At 39.5% G+C, this 23,507-nt stretch overlaps 1 protein-coding gene across 2 annotated transcripts in view; it reads right to left on the reverse strand.

Moving 5' to 3' along the window:
- Nucleotides 1-22,410, reverse strand: part of SCAF4 (SR-related CTD associated factor 4) — a 46,087-nt gene extending 23,677 nt beyond the window's left edge. Inside the window, exons 1-10 of one of the 2 annotated variants that reach the window (XM_083841652.1) lie at nucleotides 22,066-22,410; nucleotides 10,006-10,089; nucleotides 9,366-9,410; nucleotides 7,850-8,011; nucleotides 5,680-5,815; nucleotides 3,101-3,240; nucleotides 2,358-2,534; nucleotides 1,937-2,037; nucleotides 1,396-1,443; nucleotides 154-262 (exon numbers count right to left, since the gene is read on the reverse strand). In XM_083841652.1, coding sequence (XP_083697778.1) covers nucleotides 154-262; nucleotides 1,396-1,443; nucleotides 1,937-2,037; nucleotides 2,358-2,534; nucleotides 3,101-3,240; nucleotides 5,680-5,815; nucleotides 7,850-8,011; nucleotides 9,366-9,410; nucleotides 10,006-10,089; nucleotides 22,066-22,095 — 1,032 coding nt within the window. In that variant the 5' untranslated portion in view covers nucleotides 22,096-22,410. The remainder of the gene's footprint in view (nucleotides 1-153; nucleotides 263-1,395; nucleotides 1,444-1,936; nucleotides 2,038-2,357; nucleotides 2,535-3,100; nucleotides 3,241-5,679; nucleotides 5,816-7,849; nucleotides 8,012-9,365; nucleotides 9,411-10,005; nucleotides 10,090-22,065) is intronic. The other variant, XM_083841653.1, reaches the window with a different exon arrangement.
- Nucleotides 22,411-23,507: the final 1,097 nt, after the last annotated feature.

Genomic DNA, 23,507 nt, shown 5'->3' on the forward strand with positions numbered 1-23,507 from the left:
CAACAAAATTCTCTTTTCTGGGAAAGTTGAAGGACTAAGCCATATTCACTTTTCGCTAACAGAAACATCACTTCCTTGCTTCTCCATCAAAGAAAAGTACAAAACACAGAAGACATAATGGATAAGGGAGAAACTAAAAAACCCTGAAGTTACCTGGTGGCGCATTGGATCCTGTTGCATTCCCATCATTCGCTGCTGAAAAGGATCCATATTTGGGAGTTGAGGAAATACTGGCTGTTGTATACCTTCTCCTGGAAATCCACTAAAAACAGTAATATTTGGTGAGACAAGTCAGTAGACATACAGACTTATTTTTGCCTTTGACATACTTGTACGCACATTCTTGTTTTAAATTTAGACAAAAAATATATTATGATCCCATTTCCTCTCTAGAAAGTGAAAACAGAAAGAATGTCTTCCTTATATTTTCTCCATTTTAAGAGCAGTCCTTTAACAAATAAAGAAGTGCTACAAAAAAAATTAATTCTCTTTCTTCCCCTTCTTTTCTTATATTATCTTGCTAAAGCCGTAAGTTTATGGAAATTTTTCATGAAGGTTGTCTACCTTAGGCTAACTATCCTCTTTTCCAGTTCATCTTGTGGGAATAAAAGACAGTGACCGTACTTTCACTGGGAAAAAAACCTTTTCATTTGAGAGAAATTTAGGGCAGAGAAGAAAGGGATATGTATATCACACAAGGATCACAGTGATACCATTCACTTCCTGATTCAACACACAGAATGGACAGTGCTCAGGGAATTAATGAGGTCCGTGCAGTTAATAGAGCCTGTTTAAAGGATGCAGTTTGTGTAAGAAAACAAACAGGATTTCAGGAAGATAAAGAAATCTAATGGTGATGTGAAATGAAACTTCGTACCATTTTAAAACACAGGCACCATACAATTCTTACACGATTCTGGACAAATCAGTTTTTCATACAGATTTGAAAATACCTCTGATGTTCAGGGGATACCTCTGATTTTGTTTGCCCAAAGTGAGACTTCTGGAATCCAATTTTCAGAAGCATCTTACGCAAGTATAAGACAATAAGGACAGAGGCTTAGAAGTGCTACAAACAGAATATAAACAAGCTGAAAAGCCTAGTCCACTGATCACTAGTTGGGCATATACAAGCAGTGGATATATTTGACCTACCTCATCTTTCTGTACTTCAGAGTTCCCATCTGTATTACAGGGAAAATACTACCAATTTACTTACAAGGCATTTTAATTAACTAATTAATACTTGTGGAACATTAAAGTGATAAAACACACCAAGAAAGCTGATGACAAAGTTAGTGATTTTGTTTTTCAGAGCAGGGTTTGGATGGCATAAGCAGAAAATAAGACATGGGGCCACATACTGAAGCAGGGAAAAAAGAAACATTGACTAACCCAGGTATTGAGCACCATCCAGCCTGTGCACTGAATGAGAGAGAGGTCCTGTGGAAAAAACTAGTATGTGATCATGTAATTTAAGACTTTATCAAAATGCATAGCAAAAGGGAAAGTGGAGTCCAAGTTATTTTGCATGGGTATTTAATCTTCGAGATTTTAAAGCTGCAAAGTCAATTTTCTTTTAATAGCTAATGAATCGAACTTTGTTTATGAAAGCATCTTTTCCCCAGCCAGCAAAGCAATCCAGCTGCTTACTAACAATGCCCTGACACGCTCAGTAGTGCAATAAAGATACAGAACTCATCTTGAAAGCAAAACTGAGCTTTTCCACTAAACACACTCCTCAACCAATAATGCAACATGCCAAACCCACACTAAATCACCAAGGTATAAAAAAAACACAACAACATTTTAACTTTGGACTGTAACAGTTAACCACCGAAGTAACTTGAAATTTTAATAAGCTTTGTAACCTAAAAATCTTTTTTTAATAACAAACATGGTTTAACTTTTATTCTGACAAAAAAAAAATACTTACAAAGCTGGCTGAGAAACTGAAGGAGAAGGAGCTGAATCTTCTTTCTTTGAATCTTCCACTGCTTCTGGCTCATCATCGTAGTCAAACCGATCTAGCAGCTTCTAAAAGGAATTACAGTGAGCTTACTATTTTTGCCATATTTTATACTACTAGAAACCAAAATTTTAACAGCTCTAGAATTAAAGAAAAGGTTAGAAGCAGGAAAAATATTGAAATGAACTAAGCTGTTCAAAATCAGTTTTAATAAGCTTCAGAAAATGCTAAGTCTATAAAAACAGGAAGGCAACCTCCACATTGAAGACGAAACAATTTGCACCGTTTCCCCCCAGCATCTGGAAGACATTCAGTTATCCACTAAACTATCCACTAAGCTTCCTGTTGAATTGAAGATGTTAAACTCAAGGAACAAAGGAAAACTTACTTTGTCAAAGGATGTTTTTTGCTCAGGTGGTGCGAAAGCAGCTTTTTGTTCTTGTGGTTGTGATGCTGTAGTTTTCAACTGAGCAGTAATAGCTTGAACCTGAGCCATCACAGTGTTATCTATGACCGGTGACTGGGGTTTTTGAGGCTGCTGAAAAGTCTGAAGAATTTGCTGAAGCTACAAAAAAAAAACAGAGTATTAAATAAATGCCATTGTATATATTACTATTAGAGCTGTAGGATATAAATTTTGTATCAAATTAGCCTATAGCATTGAATGAACACCAACAGCATAGGATGCATACAACCAATAACCTGACTTAACTATGAAGGTGGAGAACTTTCAGCGAGACCAGAAGTCATTTTTAAATTACATCAGTGGCACAATTCAGCACATCAGAAGACTTCAATATTTAGGCCTTCCAACACTGAAGCTGTTTAATTGAGTGTACCAAACAATAAAATTCAGTTTTCATTCTATGTATTCAGCCTACTCTTGAAACTTTGTAACTGTACCAATTCAGAACTAATTCTTTACTAACGCATAACTGACTTTTCCTGAATACAATAATCTCTGGATAGAAAGGCCATGGAAGATTCAAATACCGACCTCAGCTCTTACAAGTTTTCCATTTAAGACTCAGGCAGTGTTTTTTTGTTTTGTTTTGTTTTTCGTTTTGCTTCAAATCAAGAATGTTTCTTCCATCATTTCCCCACCTTTCATCTTACATATAAAGACGTTACCTGCTGTCCTTGCGTTGTTTGAAACAACTGAGCTACAGCTGCAAAGGCATCAGAACTGGGCAACTGTGGCATTGTCGGTACTGAATTAGCAGTGACTTGAGGGGGCTCCGAAGCAACCTTTGCTGGAGGGGGCGGTGAACCTAAGATTTCCGTAGGAATGAACAAAAAGCTTCATTACTCAAAAATTGTACTCATCAGTGCATACATCTACCTCCTTGAAACACCCGTCTATCCACAGTAGCTTATTTAAACCAAAAAAATCAAGTCCGTGCTCTTATCTGAACTACCCCAATTATATGTTATATTAATTTTGCCTTCAACTGCTCTATTCACTGCTCACATCTCTGCGTTGGATACACTACGAAAACACATTTAAAAAGAAAATAAAGAAAAAAAAAGCCTATCTGAAAGCTAGTCCAGCATGGTATTTTAGATGACAGCTCGGTGATTACATTTTTACAATTGTAGGAAAGTTAACAGCAAAACTACTACTCAAGACAGCATTAAGCAATACAAATCAATACACTTAAAATATTAGTTCCATTTTCAAAGTTTAAAAATCTGGACTCCTTTTTCAGGAGTATTTTAAATAAATCATTTAACGGTTCACTTCAAGAAAAATTGAGTTTTCTAATCATATTCCTTTGAAATATTGATAACTATTTTCTAGCAGTAGCAGAACTTTTGCTGGGAAGTCTGGTAATAATTAAAGGTTTCTAAAAATTATTTCCCAAGCAACTCCTTTGGCAAGGTTTGTTCACATGCCACTTCTGCAGAGACATAAGCCAAACCTGCATCTGCTAGATAAATCCTCCCATTGTATAAACCACCATATACTAACTCTTCCAGAAAAAGTTTCATTTCCACTGAACTCCACTAAAGAAACCACATTTTAAGGCATGCTCTTAGCTTTGTCTACACATGGAGCTTTTCCATTCTCTTTGCTTTAAGTAACAATGTTTTTTGTTTTTTAACAAACATTTTGCTAGTACAATATAAATTAGCAGCAATACCAGCAATTTCTCCATGTTGTGAGCAAGTAACTATTCTTCAGTGAAAATATTTTAATGAAATGTTATAAAATTGTACAATGGAATAAAGTTTAAAAAAAAATATATTTTTTGAGAAACTAAGCTAATGTTTGCATCACAGTAACAACTTCTTTAAACCCATTCATCTGTTTGCAGTTTAAACTACTGCAGTGTTGATAAGCAGCAAGCAGAGTCAAATGTTGAATAACATTTTCCCATAAGTCAGATGTTACATAAAAATTCTGCAAAAAGATCCGTGATTGATTTAAAAGATACTTTAACTCCCAAATTACTTCCTGTATATATTCAGAGGGATATTTGCTTGCTCAATGGAGAAAAAAATTCTCTTTTTGGCTAAACAGATTTTGCAGCATTGTAAGTGAAAGAGATTCTATTTCATATAATGCATTAATATATTTATTATTAATCATTAGCATGTTTATTTCAGGGCCAAATTATCCCCTCTGGTGCATGTGAATAATCTGACTGAAATCAGGATGAACATCTACGAAAAAGGCACCCGATCCGTTAGCTACCAGTAATGAGACAGAGACGGAACAATAGTGCCACTTGTCTGTTATAACCGAATGAAACCATATAGCCAGCAGTCTGCATCTGAGTTGAGATGCTAAGATACTTCCCCCCTAACTCACCATGTTTAAAAAATACATTTTCCTGAACACCACTGGAGAATATTCTATTTATGCTACTGCGCATCATTATTTTGTTGTCTGTCACCACACCTCATTCACATTATTACATTTTTGCCAGTCCTATTCCAACATATACAAGTGCAGCAAATATTGAGGTCACGAAAACTAAGACTGAAATACAGAAACTCAAAAAGACGACCCTCCAGAGAAAGAGGGATTTGTGGTATGCATTTGCTCTTCCACAATTCAATAACCTCACTACCAGCTTTTTATGTGGCATAAAATAGGTCAGTGAAAATATTGTGGGAGGGCAGTCATTACTTTACTCTTTAGGTCAGTGGTTTTCTACCAGTAGTCCGTGTAAAAGCCTACCATCCGTCTTAAATTTACTGTTCAGGAATTTGGATTTGAAACACCAGCATAAAATGTTTTGGGGTCTCACACTGAAAGATATTAATAGCTGTTGCTTTCAGACATTAAGATGGTTCAGTGTAAGCTCTTACACTGAACATCATGCTTTATGGATCCAGATTCTAACATTAAAAAAATGGACATGAGAATTATAAAACTAAGAAGCAACAAAAATATTTCAGAATAAAGAAAAGACTATTTTAAGAGTGAACATTAAGTCATCTTTATGGAAAAGATGTGCATCCATATGCACTCACGCAGTATCGATTTGAGGTATTTTGAAAATGATCATTCACATTCTGATAACTTCTGAAGTACAGTATCAGTACGGGCTACAGCTGGCCCACATAGTTGTGACAGCAAAGCTGAATTTATTAATACGTTCCTGTTGAAACTACTAGTAGCACTTGAACATGAAAGCAAGAGTTTCTAATACCATTCACCTTTCTAAAACAAGTAGAAGAAGCCATAATGTCATTTATACCTTCATTATTAGCAGCATTTTCTGTCATTGGAGCAGCAGTACTAGTTCCTGCTGCCATATCCAGAAGGGGTTGAATGATCTCAATTTTAAAAACACCATTTTTCTGCCAAAGGTTCAGGACACGGACTATTTTACTCTGTCGAAACAAAAGCAGACATCAATGCTAAATACAGCTTTCCTAATTCACAAACTCCAAATTCATCTTTTTTTTTTTTTTTTAAACATTGAGAAGAAAGGATTGATCAGTATAGTAGTTCAACAGAATTGGGCACACCTTTTAAATAACCCTCTATGTTGTCACACAGGTCAGCAAGACCTTGCATATGGCAAAGATACAACCTGCCAACTTATTATCCCCTTGTACCATTTTTCTAAAGCTGTTCTGTCCCATCACAAAATCCAGGTTTGATAAACAGTAGAAGTAGTCACATTAGCCCCACCACCATTTCTTCACAGTCATAAAGGAGTGAAACAAACAACAAATGTTATGAGAAAGAAAATGAAGATGAGCTGGAAAAGCCCAGGGGAGAGAGGGGCAATTAGACCATAAAATACTAGAAGTTTCAAAGTTAGTGAAGACTGTTCAAAACTTTTTCTACTAACCCAACCAATTCTATGTTGGCACCAGAAAACTCATCTCTATCAGTATTCAAAAGATCAGGAAAGCGGGTGGAAAATTCTCTAACTGATCGCTGAAGGAAGATTAAATTAGAACCTCTAACTGACAGCTGTTATTTTAAGCTTGCTCTTTTTTTTTGTTTGTTTTTAATAAACCTTAAGGAACAAGCTGGAAAGTAGCCTTTCCTTCTTTAGCCTAGCATTAAACAATAATACCTAACTAGATGTGCTGCTTCAGGTATAACATACAAACAGATAGAAATCAGAATAAATGTTATATTTAATCTTGGCATACCCATCCTTTTTATATACTTAGTCATCTGACTTACACATATACATTTTAAGTACTTCTCAGTTCTAATGCAGCTTCCAAGAATGAGTTGATTCTGTTCTTGTTTCAACAGTCAAATGCCTTACTGTGTTTCAGTTACATACACCCATGCAAATCCACTGGTACTGTCATAAGCTAAATGATTGAAGAATTTAACAAAATATTTCTACAATAGTATCAATTAAGACAGAAACTTGGAATGGCTATTTTTGTACAAGATTTTGGACTGAAGAATAGTTAAACTTCAAAACAGCAGCATTTTTGGCCTCGACTATTCTATCTCTCTGAAAGACTTGAAAATCCCACACTAATTTCAATCCCACACTAATCTTACAGAAAGGCTGTTAAAAATACAAATATCATTCTCTTTTGATATCAGCCATGGTTATTCTGCATCTACAGGTCATTTTTTGTTTAGGTTCTAGATATTCACGCATTAAGTTTCAGAGTATCAGGCTCAGTCTAAAGGTCTTCAGTGTCCATCCTAGAAAACAACAGAGTACCAAAAGATTTCAAAAGCTTAGTTAGGAAATTAGAAAAAAAAAGTCACTTAGAAAAAGAGTATTTTGCTCTTAGTGTTGCAGTGAGTAGGCAATTTTCTGCAAACCAACTGGCAACTCCTAAAATGCACTTATCTCGGAAGCCTTTTGAATGTGTTCCAACAGAGGGCATAAAAGCCATCTTCTGTTGGTAGCAACTGGGACCATCAAGAAATTAAGGATAAACTAAGAAAACTGAGGCCTTAAATAAGTCTTCACAATGGAGAGAAGCAATTAAATTCTCAAATGCGGGATCTGTCAAGACTGAAGAAATAAAGATAGTCATTTTCTTAGAAAAAGTCTAGGAGCAGAACCTTCACTTCCTACAACTCTGGCACTTCTGCAACACCTTTCTGTGGGAGACACCACCTTCCACACTAAGTTTTCCTGAAGAAACCTCAAGAAGAAAAGTTTTGGCATAGTCACAAACACTCACACACTGTTCACGTGTCTGCATACACAGAGCAAAAGTGATGAACTTAGGCAAAATATTTACTTTTTGGTATAACTTAGAACTTCCATTTAACTATTACCATTGACAATCTTTCTTGTCATGTTTTACCATTATAATAAATAGTCACTACAAGGACATAGAAAACCACCGAATTAGCTTTTGTGTAAATGGAAATGTCACAAGAACACTTATCAATTCACAACAACACTTGAGAAATCATAGTTGTACCTTGTCTTCAGATGGACAGAGATACAAATACTGGAATGTGGCAGTAATATTTTTAGAGAATCTTGGCCCAAAGACATCCTTGTCCGTTCCAAACTGGTGACGAGACTGACGAACAATAGAGTCAATAACATACAATCCAGGGACTTTATATTCTGGTTTGCACTGAAAACAAAAAAAACGTCCTTTAGGCAGTGATACTCAGAAGACAGCATGCATTCACCTCAGTTCCCTACAAGGAGTCTACTCTTACTATATTAAGGCAGGGAAAAAAAACACATCAACACCATTACCATTTGTTTCTAAAACTACAGAGGCTTCAGCCTATGTAGATCATGGATGGTATAAAAGCAAACAGAATGATGAATTTCAAACTGACCACAGATTTAATGTTTATGGCAGCACCACCAAAAAAACCTGTTCTTTTGCAGATGTTATTTTTTTTTAAAAAATGAAAACAAGTATTTAAATAGATTCAACAGTAATAGTTATTAAAGACAACAAAAAGTGAACTGTAATACCAGGTTCATATACAAATTTCTACAAAAAGATATAGACTCTATTTTACAGTACTGAAAGAAGTTGGTATTGTGCATCATTAATGAGCCAAAATGACAAATAAGTAAGAAAAGGTTTAAGAATTTTAATCTAAAAAACCTTTTAATTTATATAACAATAACTTTCTACACAATGTAGTATTTTCATTAAGTTGGAGAAAGGGGCCACGAACATTTTTATAGAAACACAAGTTACAGTTGGGCGTGTATACAGAAGAGACTTGTGTATCATGCTTAGGTAGAATCCTTTTACTGCTTTACTTTTGTTGATAGAAATCGAGAAGGAAGAAAAAAATGCTTTTACATTTGGGACAGAGTAAAATACAGCTGCATAACTTGACGCAGCCTTCACCTTCCCTATCACTGGTTTTAAAGTATCTTTAGCTTGAAACAACAGATCTACTACTTTCCTGTACAGACTGTCACAATTGTGTTGTCAAGCTACCTTACACTCAAATGCACTGGACTTCTTCCATCAACTCTATGTTCTGGTATTTAATGCATCTTGCAGAACAACAAGTTCTTCTCTTCCACAAATGAAAAGGTATTTTTCCTGTTCACTCAGAGGAACTTATGTTCAGCAGTATGCAAGTTTCCTTTTAGTGAATCATTACATTCTAGCCTGTTGTTTTACATGCCTACGCAAGTATAAAAATTGTATTTCCTAAAATATGTATTATCTTCACCAGTGAAAATCAGTTTCAAGTTCCATATTGCTAGTTTCCTCCCTAGTTGCTGATTGGAGAAGTTTTACAATACTTTTTTTCTTCCTCTTCCTAATGTAGTACAGAAAATTCAAATGAGGAGATTATATACTCAAAGAGATATCAAAATATATAAAACACTAAAAAAATTGATTGTTTCCGTCAATCCCTGAATAACAGCAGCCTTTTTGGCTATTTACCAGCATTATTAATCATATGTAGTAACAGACGCAGACAGGTTTGGTTTTTTTTTATTACCTTTTTGATAAACTTCTCTACAATCTGGACAACGTGTTTGTAGAGCTGGAAAATAAATACATAAATTAATTTATCAACTACTTGACAGTGACACAATTTTAGAAGTATTTTAACTCTGTGCTTACTATCATTTAGGAAGGACTACAAAAACATTGAAGTCACATTTGAGAAAGAAGCATGTTAGAATTAATCAAGGTCTACAGCTAATGGGGAAAAAAATCACAGAACAGACAGACACAAGCCATCCTTTCTACAGAAGTGTTTCAACGTGTACACAAAAGACATACTGCGTCTCAAGTACTACTGAGAACTTTCTCGATTTACTTTACAAGCGAGTTCAATATGTTTTAATATGTTACGACTCAGTTGCATGCTGCAACATTTAAAGCTTTATTACATAGAAATCATAACACTAGAGTGGGTGGCATTAAAAAGCAACGATTCAAAAAAATGAAGCTGTCATTATGCTACTAATCTAAAACCAGGAGATGATGTTCACCACCCACTTGTTTCTTAATGCCAGCTAGAATAAAACATCCATGAAGCTAAGACTGGGAAGTCCGGAGATGCGTTTACTTAGAAGTAAAACAACAACACATTGCTACTGTTATTGTTTTATTTTTAGGCTATTGTACCTTACCTTAATAGCTTTAATGGCAGCTTTTGTGATGAGAATCATTTTTGCTCGGGAAATAGGAGGTTTCATCTCCATCAATGAAAAGAGCTGAAGAGAAAAAGAAAACACAAATATTAAAAATGTATTATGAAGTTTAAGCTGTTATCCAAAAAGACAACATTTCAGACAACTGATTGATTACAGATGTTCCACGTTACACATCACTGCAATGTTGGCTGGCCTTTGAAACAAAGAGACTACCAAGCAGATCTTTCTAGGCAATGTTCAAAGCTGTTTTCCTTGTGAAGTAGCCCACATTCAGCAATTTGCAAGATAAGGCTACTGTCAAAGTCCCACTTACGTCCAAAACCAGGTATCTGCTTATAGTATAGGAACCATTTTACAGAAGTAATATAAATCAATTAACTGCATCTTGATTTAAATTAGCCTGAACGTCTCCTTAAAAAATAGAAATGTTAGGATATCCTTACAGATAGCTAGACTGACATAATCCTATAATCTTAAAATAATTTGCATAAAAGTATTCCAACTTTCGTCCATCAAGGCATCAAATCAATGCTAAGTTTTCAAATTACCCTGTTATATATATATATAGACATTGCAAATGTCTTTAACTGAGACACTTGGTTTGCTATGAACATCCCATATTATTATTAAAGTTAACTGCACCAACTGTTCTGTAGAATCCTCTGCACTGTTCTCCATACTAATGCTGCCCAGTGGAAAAATTAGATCCTCAAGGACAAAGCTTTCAGAAGCGACTAGTCTTAATACAGACGGCAATTTGTGGCATTCTGTGAGCCAGATTTACAGAATAATCATATCCTAATTTCTTTAAGCATAGCCCAGGTACACTGTATCAAAAAGTTGTAATCCTACCAGAATTTAAGAACCCCAAGTGCTGTTCTGTTAAGAACAAAAAGGAATTTAAATCTAGTAATGCAGAATCCAGGTTGTTATTTTTTTTCAAGTCTAAATTACTGAAAGCACATTCTATACTCAAAACAGATAGGATACAGGTAGGATATCCATCTCTTTAAATTTGAGTGTGACTCCAAGCTAAAAAACAAACTTCACATTCACAAGTGGCATCAGTGTGACTTGCATCTCACAGGAGGAAATTTTATTACAAAACAGTTTCACAAAGTTTTCAATCTTGGCATTGAGAAAAAAACACCACTTGGTCTTCCAGTGTTAACCATGATTCTGGAAGCAAGAACTAAATTTGCATTTCAGAAACTGAAAGAAACTAAAACCTGGATGTAGAACTGTCACAGCTGGTACCACAGAGAGCTGAGGAAAGAGCACCGTGTTCTCCCCAGGTCCCCAGCATCATCTCAATGGCATAATTCTCCTACTCTAATTTGCTGTGTGTAGAGCTTTTTAAGAGAACAGGGAAATAGGAGATTTTGGAAGGGCTGTTTTTCAATACCAGTCCTACAGTCAGGCACCCAGAAGCATGCACTGCACACACATGACACCAAAATCCTGTGCACCTTTCACCATTTTCCAGCCTAGCCTACCTACTCTGGATCTACAGCGAACTCCATGTACTCCGTAAGCTGCTGTTGTAATTTCCCATCGTAAAAATAGCCGATTGCTGAAACTACACCATATGCTACACTAGGGTTTTATGGCGTATTGTGACTGCTTCTACTCTGCTCGTCTGCAGACCTGGAAGCACAATCCACGTTGGCGTGTAAGAACAGTTTTCTCCAATCTTCTTTCCCATCTTCCAGGCAGAAATAGAAGCCAGGATGTTCCAGTACTACTTTTTAACTCCTCCTTCCAAATCACACCTCATAGTTAGGTGCTCTCACCCCGTTAAATATTATTTTCTATTCTTCCCACGAACTTAATCTGTTATCTTAGCTGTGGCTTACTAAAGGCAGAAAGAATCCTCATATTGTCATGTTTTTTTGTAACGCAAGGAACAGATCTTCAACATTTCCTACACAATCATTTCTACCTTGAATTTTTCCCCACAAATCATAGAAAAATGTTTTGCATTACATAAGTGATTTTATTTATCACAATGAAATAAAGAAAAACTAAAGCCCTTGAATACTAGTCAAAAATGTAATAAATTGCCTGCCACAGAACAAAGTACAGAATAAAAATATCTTCATTTGACAGTGTAATGGAAAGCAAGAAATCATTTATAAATCACTCTTGTTTTTCTACGAATTTAAAGGTTCAAGATATTTTTGAAGTGACCAACTTACGCAGATTCACCTGTTGTCTCAGTTAAGGAAAAAAAAGTAGGTATGTTTATGCAGAAGGCAAAAAAAATCACAGCCAATTATTTGAAGGCAAGTAGATTGACAACTTATTAATTCATCAGTTCAAAAAGAAAGCTTTACACCAATAAAACATAAAGAGTAAGCAAGAATATATGCATGTAAACTTTTAATTATTATTCCTATTCCAAGAAATAGGAATGAAGAAAAATTGTCCTTCAAGAGAGTGGTAGCCAGATATCCTTTCCAACACCAACAACAAGTCAAAACCATGGCTTTTCGTTACGAATCTCCATAAAAGGCAAGCTCCAGTGCCAGAATATTTCATTTTAAACCCAGTCAAGCTGTAAGACACACTTCAGCTAACATCTCTGCTTGCTGACAAATCACAGTATGGCCAAATGCAATCTGTCTGATAAAAGACAGAAGGAGAGAGGTGTCTGAGTTTTAATTTCAATTCTGAATTATATTTTTCTATTGAATAAGTGCAAAGGCTCATGATGAACAAAGCCAATGCTTACATTAAAGCAATGGAAAATCTGTTTCAAGATGCAATGAAAAACAAAATTAACAAAGAACCCAACACCCACAAATGGACCACCAGAAGGCTTGAAAAATGAGGTGGAGCAGAAGAAAAAGGAGCCAACATTTCACGACCGCCACTCCGTATCCTTTCCCTTACGCACCAAGAAGCGACCAGCCCTGCAGAAAAAGGAGCCAGCCCCGTGTTCCAAGAACAAAGAAGCCAGTGTGAAAGCAGCACTTCAGCGCTCCTTCTTCAGGAACACCACAGGAGAGAACCAGGAAACTGGGAGAGCTCATAGCAGGACAGATGACAATAAACAAGTTGCAGAAAAGAGGGGAAAAAAGAAAAAAAAATGGTGTCTGAAAAGGTATCCCAAGAATGATGTTACAACTGGGGGAAAAAATGCAAGGAGCACAAAACTGCTAGAGGGCAGGAAGAAGGGAACCAGCTAGATGCAGTGAAGTAGCCAGGGAGGATGCAATAAACAACATGGTAGCTTCAAGAAGGCACTAATTAAAGAACATTGAGAGGCTGGAACTGAGGCTAATAAGGCAGGAATAAACAGAAGCTTTGGAAGAACAGGACTGAGCAGATGACTGTAAATTGTTCATTTGCTGTTACAGACAGCACTCTGGGCAACAGCAACAAAAACACAGTAAAAGCAATGAGGTCAGTACATGCGGATATTTCCAGAGAGTACAGCCCAGGATGAACTACAGCTGAAACATCTATCAGATTAAGATGAAAATATTTTTATACGTAAACACACATACATACACACACGTTTGTATTTATACTCTGCTCTCTCTTCACACATACAGCTAGCTTTTTGAATGGCACACCAAAACTTCCTTGCCTTTTGGATTTTCTTAAGATTTTAGAATACCAAATGAGTACTTTAAACCTGGTTTTTACTTAATTCTCACTATAACAGTTACATGTGTCAAAACGGTGTTGTAAAGAAGGGTAAACCTAAAATTTAACAGCCTTACTAGTTCCTTATGAATTTTCATTGTTAGAAAGGGAAATTGTTCAGTATTATGCCCATTCAGCTAGACTTAAATCCTTTTTCATACACATTCCCAGAACCAATGTATGCCAAAAAAAAGTCTATTTTTAGAGGAATCTTCTTCCAAGAGTACTGCAGTATCTAATTCCTCAAAGCGCACTATGATCAATTCAAGAAGCAACCTAGGTGCAAAAGCTTAGCTTTAAGAGCACTTCCAGCACGCTGCCTCCAATAGTAGAGCCTGTGACCTGCTTGGAAATGACTTGCTGCTCTCGCCACTGCATTCCTACCAACCATAACCGCATGTTTGGGGAAAAGAAACAGCTCGTAGTTGCTCCCTGCCTTCCTTCCCTGTATAGTGACACTGCTGGTTAAAGGAACAAGCAGAGGCTACTGCCCCTCAAACAGCTCACCTGGCAATCAGAAGTCAAATGGGTATCCCATTGCCAAGGATGGGAGGGGGGGGCACAACAGGGCAAGAGGTAGCACGGGAGAAGAAATGAAGTGAAACCTTCTTTTAATGAACCCAAGGACTATTCAAGACTTGTACTTTTGTTTACTTTTGATAATTTCAGTACTTTAAGACGAATTGTATCCTGCCATCTGTGTGGATCTTTTCACACACAAGGGAAAAACAAGGTAGAATAACAGAAAGACTTAGTCACAAAATGCTATCAAGATCATCATCAAAGGTCATTAAAAAACTTCACTGTTTCAGCTGAAACCATCCTACCTGTTGAAAGTAGTATGAAAAAATGCACGGTTGTTTTACACAAGCTCTGGCTTAGGATACAATTCAATTCAAGAATCTGTGAACATTTCTGGAATCTCCCTCTCTATAACTGACAGTCTGTGTGCTGTGGCAGCACGTTTTTTAAAGAACCATGTTTTTAAAGGGATCTTTTCTTTGTTGCTCTGTATCAACCCATGTACTACAAAAATAAAGGAAGTAATAAAGAACCTACTAAACTCAAACCACAATACAAAATACTCATTCAAGAATATTTCTGCATACTTTTCATAACAGTATGGATATACAGGACAAAATACCTCTAAAGCCAAGAGCCTCAAAGGGAGGAAAATCACCTCCTAGTTTTCAGAATAATAAATGCAACTAAATACCAAAAAAAGAGCCACTCCTTAAAGCTTAGCAGACAGTAAAAAGGTGATGACCTGTTCTGCACGTTATTTAAAGGGCAAGCTAGTAAACATCCCCCCAGATCAATGTAAAATGCAGAAGTACTGGAGAACATGTGGCAGAACTGAGCAAACTAACAGGGCCTTCCAACTCGAACTGTAGAACCCGCTCTGGTTCATATCGAAGGTGTAGGGTGAGGTGCAGTAGAAGTAGGTAATGGGAGAAGGCACAGTTTGATGACCTAGAGAATCACAGAATGGTTTGGGTTGGAAGGGACCTTAAAGACCATCTGATTCCAACCCCTCTGCTGTGGGCAGGGACACCTCCCATTTGATCAGGTTGCTCAAAATAGTTTAATTTAGTTTTCCAAAAACCAAATTACACATTTCTGCTATTCTACCATCAATGCCTTTTGAGGGTTTATTTTACACAGAAGCATGAGAAACTATGTTTTTTTAAACATAAGAGAGATGCTCTACTTGGAAGTTTGCCCACAGCCCTACCTTAGAACCCTAAAAAGACAGCACGTCTGGCACAGCGTATCTTATCAAGAAGAAAAAGATGAAATGCAGGAATACTATCGGCTTCACTTTATTACTGAGTTCATTACAAAAAAGGCAAAATCAGGCAGTGATGTGTGCATGCCAGAAGAGATTAACAGACGCCCAGAGAGATGGGAGGCCTTGCAGAAGGACCTAGACAGACTGGAGCACTGGACAATTGGCAACGGCATCAAGCTTGACAAAGGCAAATGCTGAGAGCTGCACCTGGGATGGAGAAGCGCTGGCCACAGGCACGGCCTGGGAGAGGAGTGGCTGGGGAGAGGCTCAGCAGAAAGGGACCTGGGGGTGCTGGTCAACAGCTGGCTCAGCGTGAGCCAACAGTGTGCCCGGGGAGCCAGGAGGGCAAACTGCATTTTGGGGTGTGTTACACACAGCACAGCCAGCCAGTCAAAAGGGGTGATTCTCCCGCTATATTTAGTGTTGGTGCAGCCTCACCTTGAATACTCTGTGCCATTCTGGGCTCCACAATATAAAAAGGATGTTAAGTTCCTTGAAAGCATCCAGAGGAGGGCAACGAAGCCGGCAGAAGGGCTGGCAGGCATGTCCTGTGAGGAGGGGCTGAGGAGACTGGGGTTGTCCAGCCTGGAGGAGACTGAGAGGCGGCCTCATTGCTCTGCAACTCCCTGAGGAGGGGAAGTGGAGAGGGAGCTGCCGGCCTCTGCTCCTGGTCACCGATGGCAGGACACGCGGGAACGGCACAAAGCTGCTCCAGGGGAGGCTCAGGCTGGACATGAGGAAACATTTCTTTACCATGAGGGTGGTCAAACACTGGAACGGGCTGCCTAGAGGGGTGGCTGATGCCCCCATGCCTGTCAGTGTTCAAGAGGCATTTGGGCAATGCCCTCAGTAACGTGCTTTAACTTTTGGCTAGCCCTGGAGCAGGCAGGCAGTTGGACTAGATTGTCGTTGTAGGTCCCCTCCAACTGAATCATTCTATTCTACTCTATCCTAATACAAACAGCCAGAGAAAAGAAACAGCTCATACATTTCCCAAAACCGAAACTACTAGGAAAGAAGTGAAACAGTGTCATCCTGTGAGACTTACCCCATTGGCACAGAAGGAAAAAAAAAAAATCAGGCTTACAATCTTTGTTGTGTTTTGAGCTTGATGCCTGATCTTAAGTCTGTTTATCTGTTTTAAGCACCAGCTAACATATTAGGAAGGTAAATACCTTTTAAGTAATGCTGACTTCTCTGGCTTTGCTCTCCCGGTTAAGTCTCTTTGCTATAAAGAGATCTATTTACAAATATGGAGGTACGGCTCAGTTTTATATACTCACTAAATAAAACCCACAGAAAAGGAGCAGGAGACATAACCTACTGAAAAAAATGCAGTGTTTAGTGGATATCAAGCACTCGGGTCATTGTTAAAATATTCTCACTCGAACTTCCTTCTCCAATTTTAACACAGGAGTCTAACACGCCCTCAACAATTTTAGCAAGTCTCACGTGTCCAAGAACATTTCTTTAAGCAGGCTTCACACACACATATGATACAGTCATTACTCTGCATATTATTACTCTGTATATTCACTTGTTATTTTTTGAAATGCATTTATGCATTTAGAAACCACACAAGACAGACAAATGGCAAGTCACTTATACATATATAGTATAGTTATTTGTTCATGTACTTAGAGAGAAACGGATGGTAGAAGACATGACTACCAAGCACAGACAGCACAATAACAGTAATGGTGCTTTGTTAACAAAATCATTCATGACCAGATCTTTAAGAGGTCAGATGTTTAAAAAAAATACACATGGGTCCAAAAAAAAAATGGTTAAACACATTTTCCTTCCCCTATAAAACTCATTGCTTCCTTTCCTCCTAAGGTCTCACCCAGTTCTTCCTTGAGCTGCTAAGAAAAGGAAGATAACAATGTCTACCAAACTTCTGTTCCTACGCTATGTCTCAGAGGATCAATGTAAGTTTTAAATTCTTAACCATCAGCTGTGAAGCATACCAAGTATTAGGTGTCACAGAAGATCAGAGATCACCATAACATTCACGGCAGCCAGCCTATATTCTTTGGAAAATAAAGTGAGATTTAAATTTGATCAGATATGAACCCCAGCAAAAAGAATACTCAATCCACTAAGCTATTTCTACAGCCCAGAAAGACTATTCACAAATTCAGAATCACTGGGGAGAAAAATCTTGACCAAAATAAACAAAAAAAAACACAGTCAAATGGAGATGACAGCAGAAAAGCACACAGACAAGAACTTTATTTTCTACACAAACGTTTTTGAAACTTATCTGCCTCTTTGGGTCAGTGCTATGTTCACTAGTCCGGCCTGTCTCCTGAGAAGCTTTTCATCTCATTTCTTCTCTTTCCAAGAATTTCCAATAGGACATCACAGCTTTCCATATTCTTGGAAACGGTTTAGTCCAGAAGAAACAGACACAGATCTTTCACTATCAGAATGACGATGATACTTCAACTAATGGGATGCAGTCATAAAAGCAACAAAGCAGCTTCTGTCCCCAAAGAGCTGCACACTACTTCTGCAATGATTCCAGTCTCCGTCACCCACTAAAGAAGGACTAAATTCTGCCTAAAACTCTAGAAGCACTCTCTTATCCTTCTTGTCCTCTACACCATCCAAACATCATTTGAAGGGCTGCTTGAGCAACTCTCCCAGGACACGTGGGAGACAACGCTCACTTAAAAATACACTCTGCAGCACCTTCTAGAATATAGGATATATTTTAGTCAGCTGCAACAGGCAGTAGCTTTCACCATTTTCTGAAAGAGACAAGGGGGGGGGGGGGGTGCAAAATGCACAGAAGTCTGTGACCTTTGTTTTTCCTCCAACCACAGGTATTGGCAGCTGTGTTCTTCCTGCTTTGCCATACATTAGAGGGAATCTAACCAGGATTCGTGAATTTCAGTAAATTGCTGAAGAACCACTGCAAAGGACATCCTGCTAACCTCTGTTTACAGGTATTGGGGTGGGGAGGGGAAGAACAGGGAGCAACAGAGAATATAGGTTACCCACATCTCGCTCACCAAAGTTAAAACCTTTGAATGCCACCCTCTCCATAGAGGGAGATGGAGCTTGCTGGCAAGGGCAAAATGAAGAAGAAAACAACTGGGGGGAAGGGGATTGTAACAGAATACGCAAAAGGTCGTCTACCACTAGCGAAAGATAGCTGTATGGAACAAAAATACAACTGACTGGTTCACTGACTAAAGATAAATGGTAAAGAAGAAAGCTGCAACTGGAACTTAAAATAAGCTGCCCACAAAATATCTATTCCATTTGCAGTCTAGGGGGATATCAACTGTTGTAGTGGTACAGATTACCTGCTACCAACCTGAGACATATGATTAAATGAACGTACTGCATTACTCAATACAAATGTAAGATTACAAAATAGCAGACTTGACTTTATCCCACTTCCACCAAGACCGTAAAGAAGTCTCTACCTCTGGTCTCAAACTTTTATAACCTTTAAGTTATCCCCCAATTTTTTCAGAGTAATGAAAAGGAAACATATATCCCCTAAATTCAAACATGATAAGGATTAAAACCTTTACAAACTGTGGCAGATGTGTTTTTGTTGTTTTAGGAAAACATTCACTTGCTTTCTTAAAGATGTATCTAAGTTTTGTACCATTATCAAATTACCTTTTGTGATTTACTTACGCTGCACTGTTAATGTAACAAACCATATACATCAAAAAATACACGAATTCTAACTCATTCTTCGAAGACACAATTTGAACTGATTTCCTCAGGGAAAATACACTATACTACATAACTGTCAAATCCTACCTATTCAGTTGGTAATATCTGCTCAGAGCGCAGCTGGATAAAAGTAAAGCCGCAAACACGTTCACTGAATACAAAATATGTGCCCGCTCATTAGAAAAATTAGAATTTCAGAGGCACACTGACAGGTAAACTTGCATTCAAAACAGAGGTACAAAGAACAGGACTTGAAGGAATGGGCAACACAATCAAACACGATCAAATTGCGCAACCCCTGTAAGTTACCACCCATCACCGGAGCCAAACTAATGGACTCGGAGTGTTCTTTTGTAGCTTGCCACAATTGCTAAGCACAACATGCAAGCTCAAAGCTCAGTATTTAAGTTTCACCTCACAATTCAGATGGGCAGCTAAGATCGCATACTTATCACAATTAGCTAACAGGCAGAAACTTGTTACTTCACTGCAACATGATCGTATACAGTCAGAAGCCTGTAACTCATAGGCCAAAACCTGAACTTCTGAGCGAAACTGGAGTCAGCCAAAGCTATGAATGATTCGTACAGAACTTCAGGCAAAACAAACAGTACAGCTTGCACTAATAAGAACGTTGCTGGTGCTTTTCTCTTTTTTGAGAAGAAGATACCAATATAATAGCCCAGAGGATGCCTAATTTACATGACTTGAGCTTGGACCTCTCACCATTTCATAAATCACTGTAATCACCAAACTTGCCCCCAAAATCCCAAAAGATCATACGACCACCTGAAGCAGTAGCTCACGTCTCCGCTGGCACACAGACTGGCTGAGAGCTGGCAGCTGCCACCTCCACACCAGAAGGGACAGCAAAGCTGGAAACGCCTCCCCTCTAGCATACATGGCAAGTCCAGAACCAAACTCACGGCTGTTGCAGTTGAAGTTGCCATTATAAAACCACAAGTCCCTTTCTACAATGGTATTGTACAACTGTCAGACAGTATTTTGAGGAATCCTTGACCTACAGGGTATTTGGGGACAACCCTGATCTTTGTTGTTGAAGCTGTTTTACTCTCAATAAAATAACTATTCGACTAGCAAAGACTAATACCTCTGCTGTCCTTACGTCATTTATGCATTTTAAGATAGTCTTATGGACAAAATGAGTCCTCAAGCACTCGCCAGCCTGCCCTATCCCCATCACCCTGTGAAAATGTTGACAACTTTTGTAAAACTGCCCTTTCTCCGCTTTCAGTGAGAAAACCCAGAAAAAGAGCAGTATTTAACGTAAATCTTTCCCTCCTCAAAAAAAGCTTGAGCTGTTTGAAACTTTATTTTAATCTGCATTGTTTTGCATGCAGTTTCAGGCAGCATACATTCTGTAAAGCTAAAAGGACAGCTGAAGAACTTTATGTTCTTAGCTAATACCATAAACACACCTTCTAAGAACAGCACAGTAATTACAAAAAAAATTAAATTTATTAACACTCTAACTTTATGCAGAAGCAGTCCTATGGAACTACTCCTGTGTGCCAATGATTGCAGAAGAGGAGTTTTTCCAAGTAGTTTTCTTCTCCATAACTGACATTGAAATAAAATCCAGCGTTTCAATACCTTTCAGCTTACACAATAAATTACACAATAAATTTCTGATTGTATCAAACAAAATAATTATGCTTTTGCTTCATCTGAAAGGAGGATGCATTAATTAAAACATGCCTATTTCTAAAACTGTGGTTAGTCACAGAATACCATGGCACACTAATGTCTACTCCAAAGTCGCACATGCTTTCACCCCCAGATCAGCAAAAAAAGTGGTTTTTATTGTATGAGAAACGCGAAGCACTACCTGTACAATTAAGTTTTATCAGGTAGCATCATTTTGAAATGAATGAGGTAAAAGCAATCATCTGCTAGAATTTGTTTATATTTAGTCAGCTAAGAATATTTCTGCACTCTGCATGAAAACTGAAAATGCAGCACGTGTGCCATCCTGCTCCAATGTATTTGGGAAGGTTTTTTGTATGCTTTTTTGTACGACTGGTTCAACATGTAGCATGCACAAATGAAAGAAATTGTTAGAAAGACGCATGTGCTATCTATTTTTTACTTTGTACTGTTATACATATGTATTTTTGTTAACAAAGAGTGGATTTTTGGTCGAGTGTGTATGACAAGCAGTTAGTTGCAGGGAGTGAACTTTACACAGCATGACTTCATCACATGAGGGTAGCCTGCCATTTTTCTCGATTCCGTTCAGCAAACACGCACGGCAACCTTCAAAATGCACTAAACGCTCCGGGATAGGTCCTGGCTTAGTTTGAACTGGTTAGTCGTGAGGAAGATAGGCACGTTCTGTAGCCCATACCTGACCTGCAACAGTCAAATCTGCAAAGTGAGGTCTAGCTGGGAATTGGTTTAGGCCGAAAAGTTTATAAAATAGGGGCTGAAGCGTTTCCTTCCACAACACGCAAAGCCAGCCGTTGTCCATTTTGTTCCAAACCCTGGCTGGCTGAGTAAAAAATCACAAAAAGCCACCAGAGGCCGACGGGGGCCTTCTGTTTGCGAGGGGAGAGGGCTCCGAGCGCCTTTCCAGCCTGCCCCCACGCCGGGGCAGCCCCCCGCCCCCCGCCGCTTTCCCCCTCTCCCTGTCCCACCCTGCCGGCCTCCACCTCCGCCCCGACCTCCCCTCACCCCCCGCAGGCCGCAGCCCGGGCGTTACCGGGCCCTTCCCCAGCGCAGGCCGCGGGCCGGGCCCGCGCGGCCCAGAGCCGGAAACCGAGCGCTGAGGGGAAGGCGGGGGGGGGGGGGACAACGATGGCGGCCGTGCCCCCCTTCCCTCCTTCCTCCTCCCCTCCGCCGTGCCCCCGCCGCCCCCCGGCTCCCACCTCCTGGTTGAAGGCGTTCACGGCCTCCATGTTGGCGGCTGGCTGCTGCGGGCGGGCGGGCGTCCGCGCGGGGGAGGGGCGGCCGGGCGCCGCTCAGGGGCTGCGCGCGGGCATGGCCGTTGGGCGGCCCCCCCCTCCTCTTCCTCCTCCTCCTCCTCCTGCCCCCTCCCCTCCCCGTCCGCCTCCTTCCCGCCTCCCGGTGCGGCGGGCAGGGCCCCGTCCGTTGCCCGTCGGCTCCCAGCGGGATGGCGGAGCCCCCACGCCGCGCGCGGCACGCCGGGATGGCGACACGGCCCTGCCGGCAGGGGAGGGAGGGGAGGGGACGGAACCGACGGGAGCGCGCGCCGAGGCGGCGTCACGTGACCCGCGGCCGGGGGAGCTCCCCGGGCGCCGCCATGTCAGCGCCTCGCCCCGCCCCCGGGGAGGGGAAATGGCGGGGAGCGGGGGACGCCGGCGGGGGGGGGGGATCGGTGTGAGGGGAGAAAGAAGCGGGTCTTTCCGTGCTTACCCTTGAAAAATTGCCCTTAAAAAAAAAAAAAATCCCGTAATTGTGTCTTATAGGTTGTCTAGAAGAACTGAGGAACCGCCGCTTGTTGGTGTGTTTTATGTGGTGGGAGAAGCTACACCGGTCGTCCCACACATCGAGCAGCCTCTCAGTTCTGTCCCAAACTCAAGTGTTTTGCACCAATAAAAGCATGGGTTAATCAATGATTACATTCACACCAAGTGTGGAGCTAATGTTCATGAGAAAACCATACATCCTACCAGACGTGGTTTCAAGGACAACACATGGCTACGGCACCTATTAAAGAGCACCCTTACTAAGCGCGCTGTTAACTGACAGAAGATCACAGAATCATCTAGGTTGGAAGAGACCTCCAAGATCACCCAGTCCAACCTCTGACCTAACACAAGTCCTCAACTAAACCCTATGACTAAGCTCTACATCTAAATGTCTTTTAAAGACCTCCAGGGATGGTGACTCAACCACTTCCCTATAGCGATGCATTACTACTGTTAGCGATTTGAAATTCGTATAGTTCCACGTGATATGCTATGTTCTATCAGTTCACTCTGATACATCAGCTAGGGAGTGTAAATATTATTTAATTCTTTAGTCTGATACATCAGCTAGGGAGTAAATTCAACTGTTCGGTCGGATACGTCATCTAGGGAGTAAATTGGAAAGGTGGGGATGCAGGGTGTCACAGAAATCTCACAGAAAGTATATTTAGCTTTATTTAATGTTCCGCAATTGGACTCTGCCTGGTATTCAATTGATTTTTTAATAAAATGCAAATTGCTTTTAGGAGTCTCCTTCCTCCTCCATCAATACATGGCTGTTCTGGAATTAGTCCTCTTTAAAAACAAGTATTATACAATTCAAGTTAAGAAAACTGACAGGAATGAGACCTCTTGTTCTCAGACTATGAAACCTCTAA

This window comes from Anser anser (genome assembly GCF_964211835.1).
Source record: "Anser anser genome assembly, chromosome: 1".
Taxonomy (NCBI): domain Eukaryota; kingdom Metazoa; phylum Chordata; class Aves; order Anseriformes; family Anatidae; genus Anser; species Anser anser.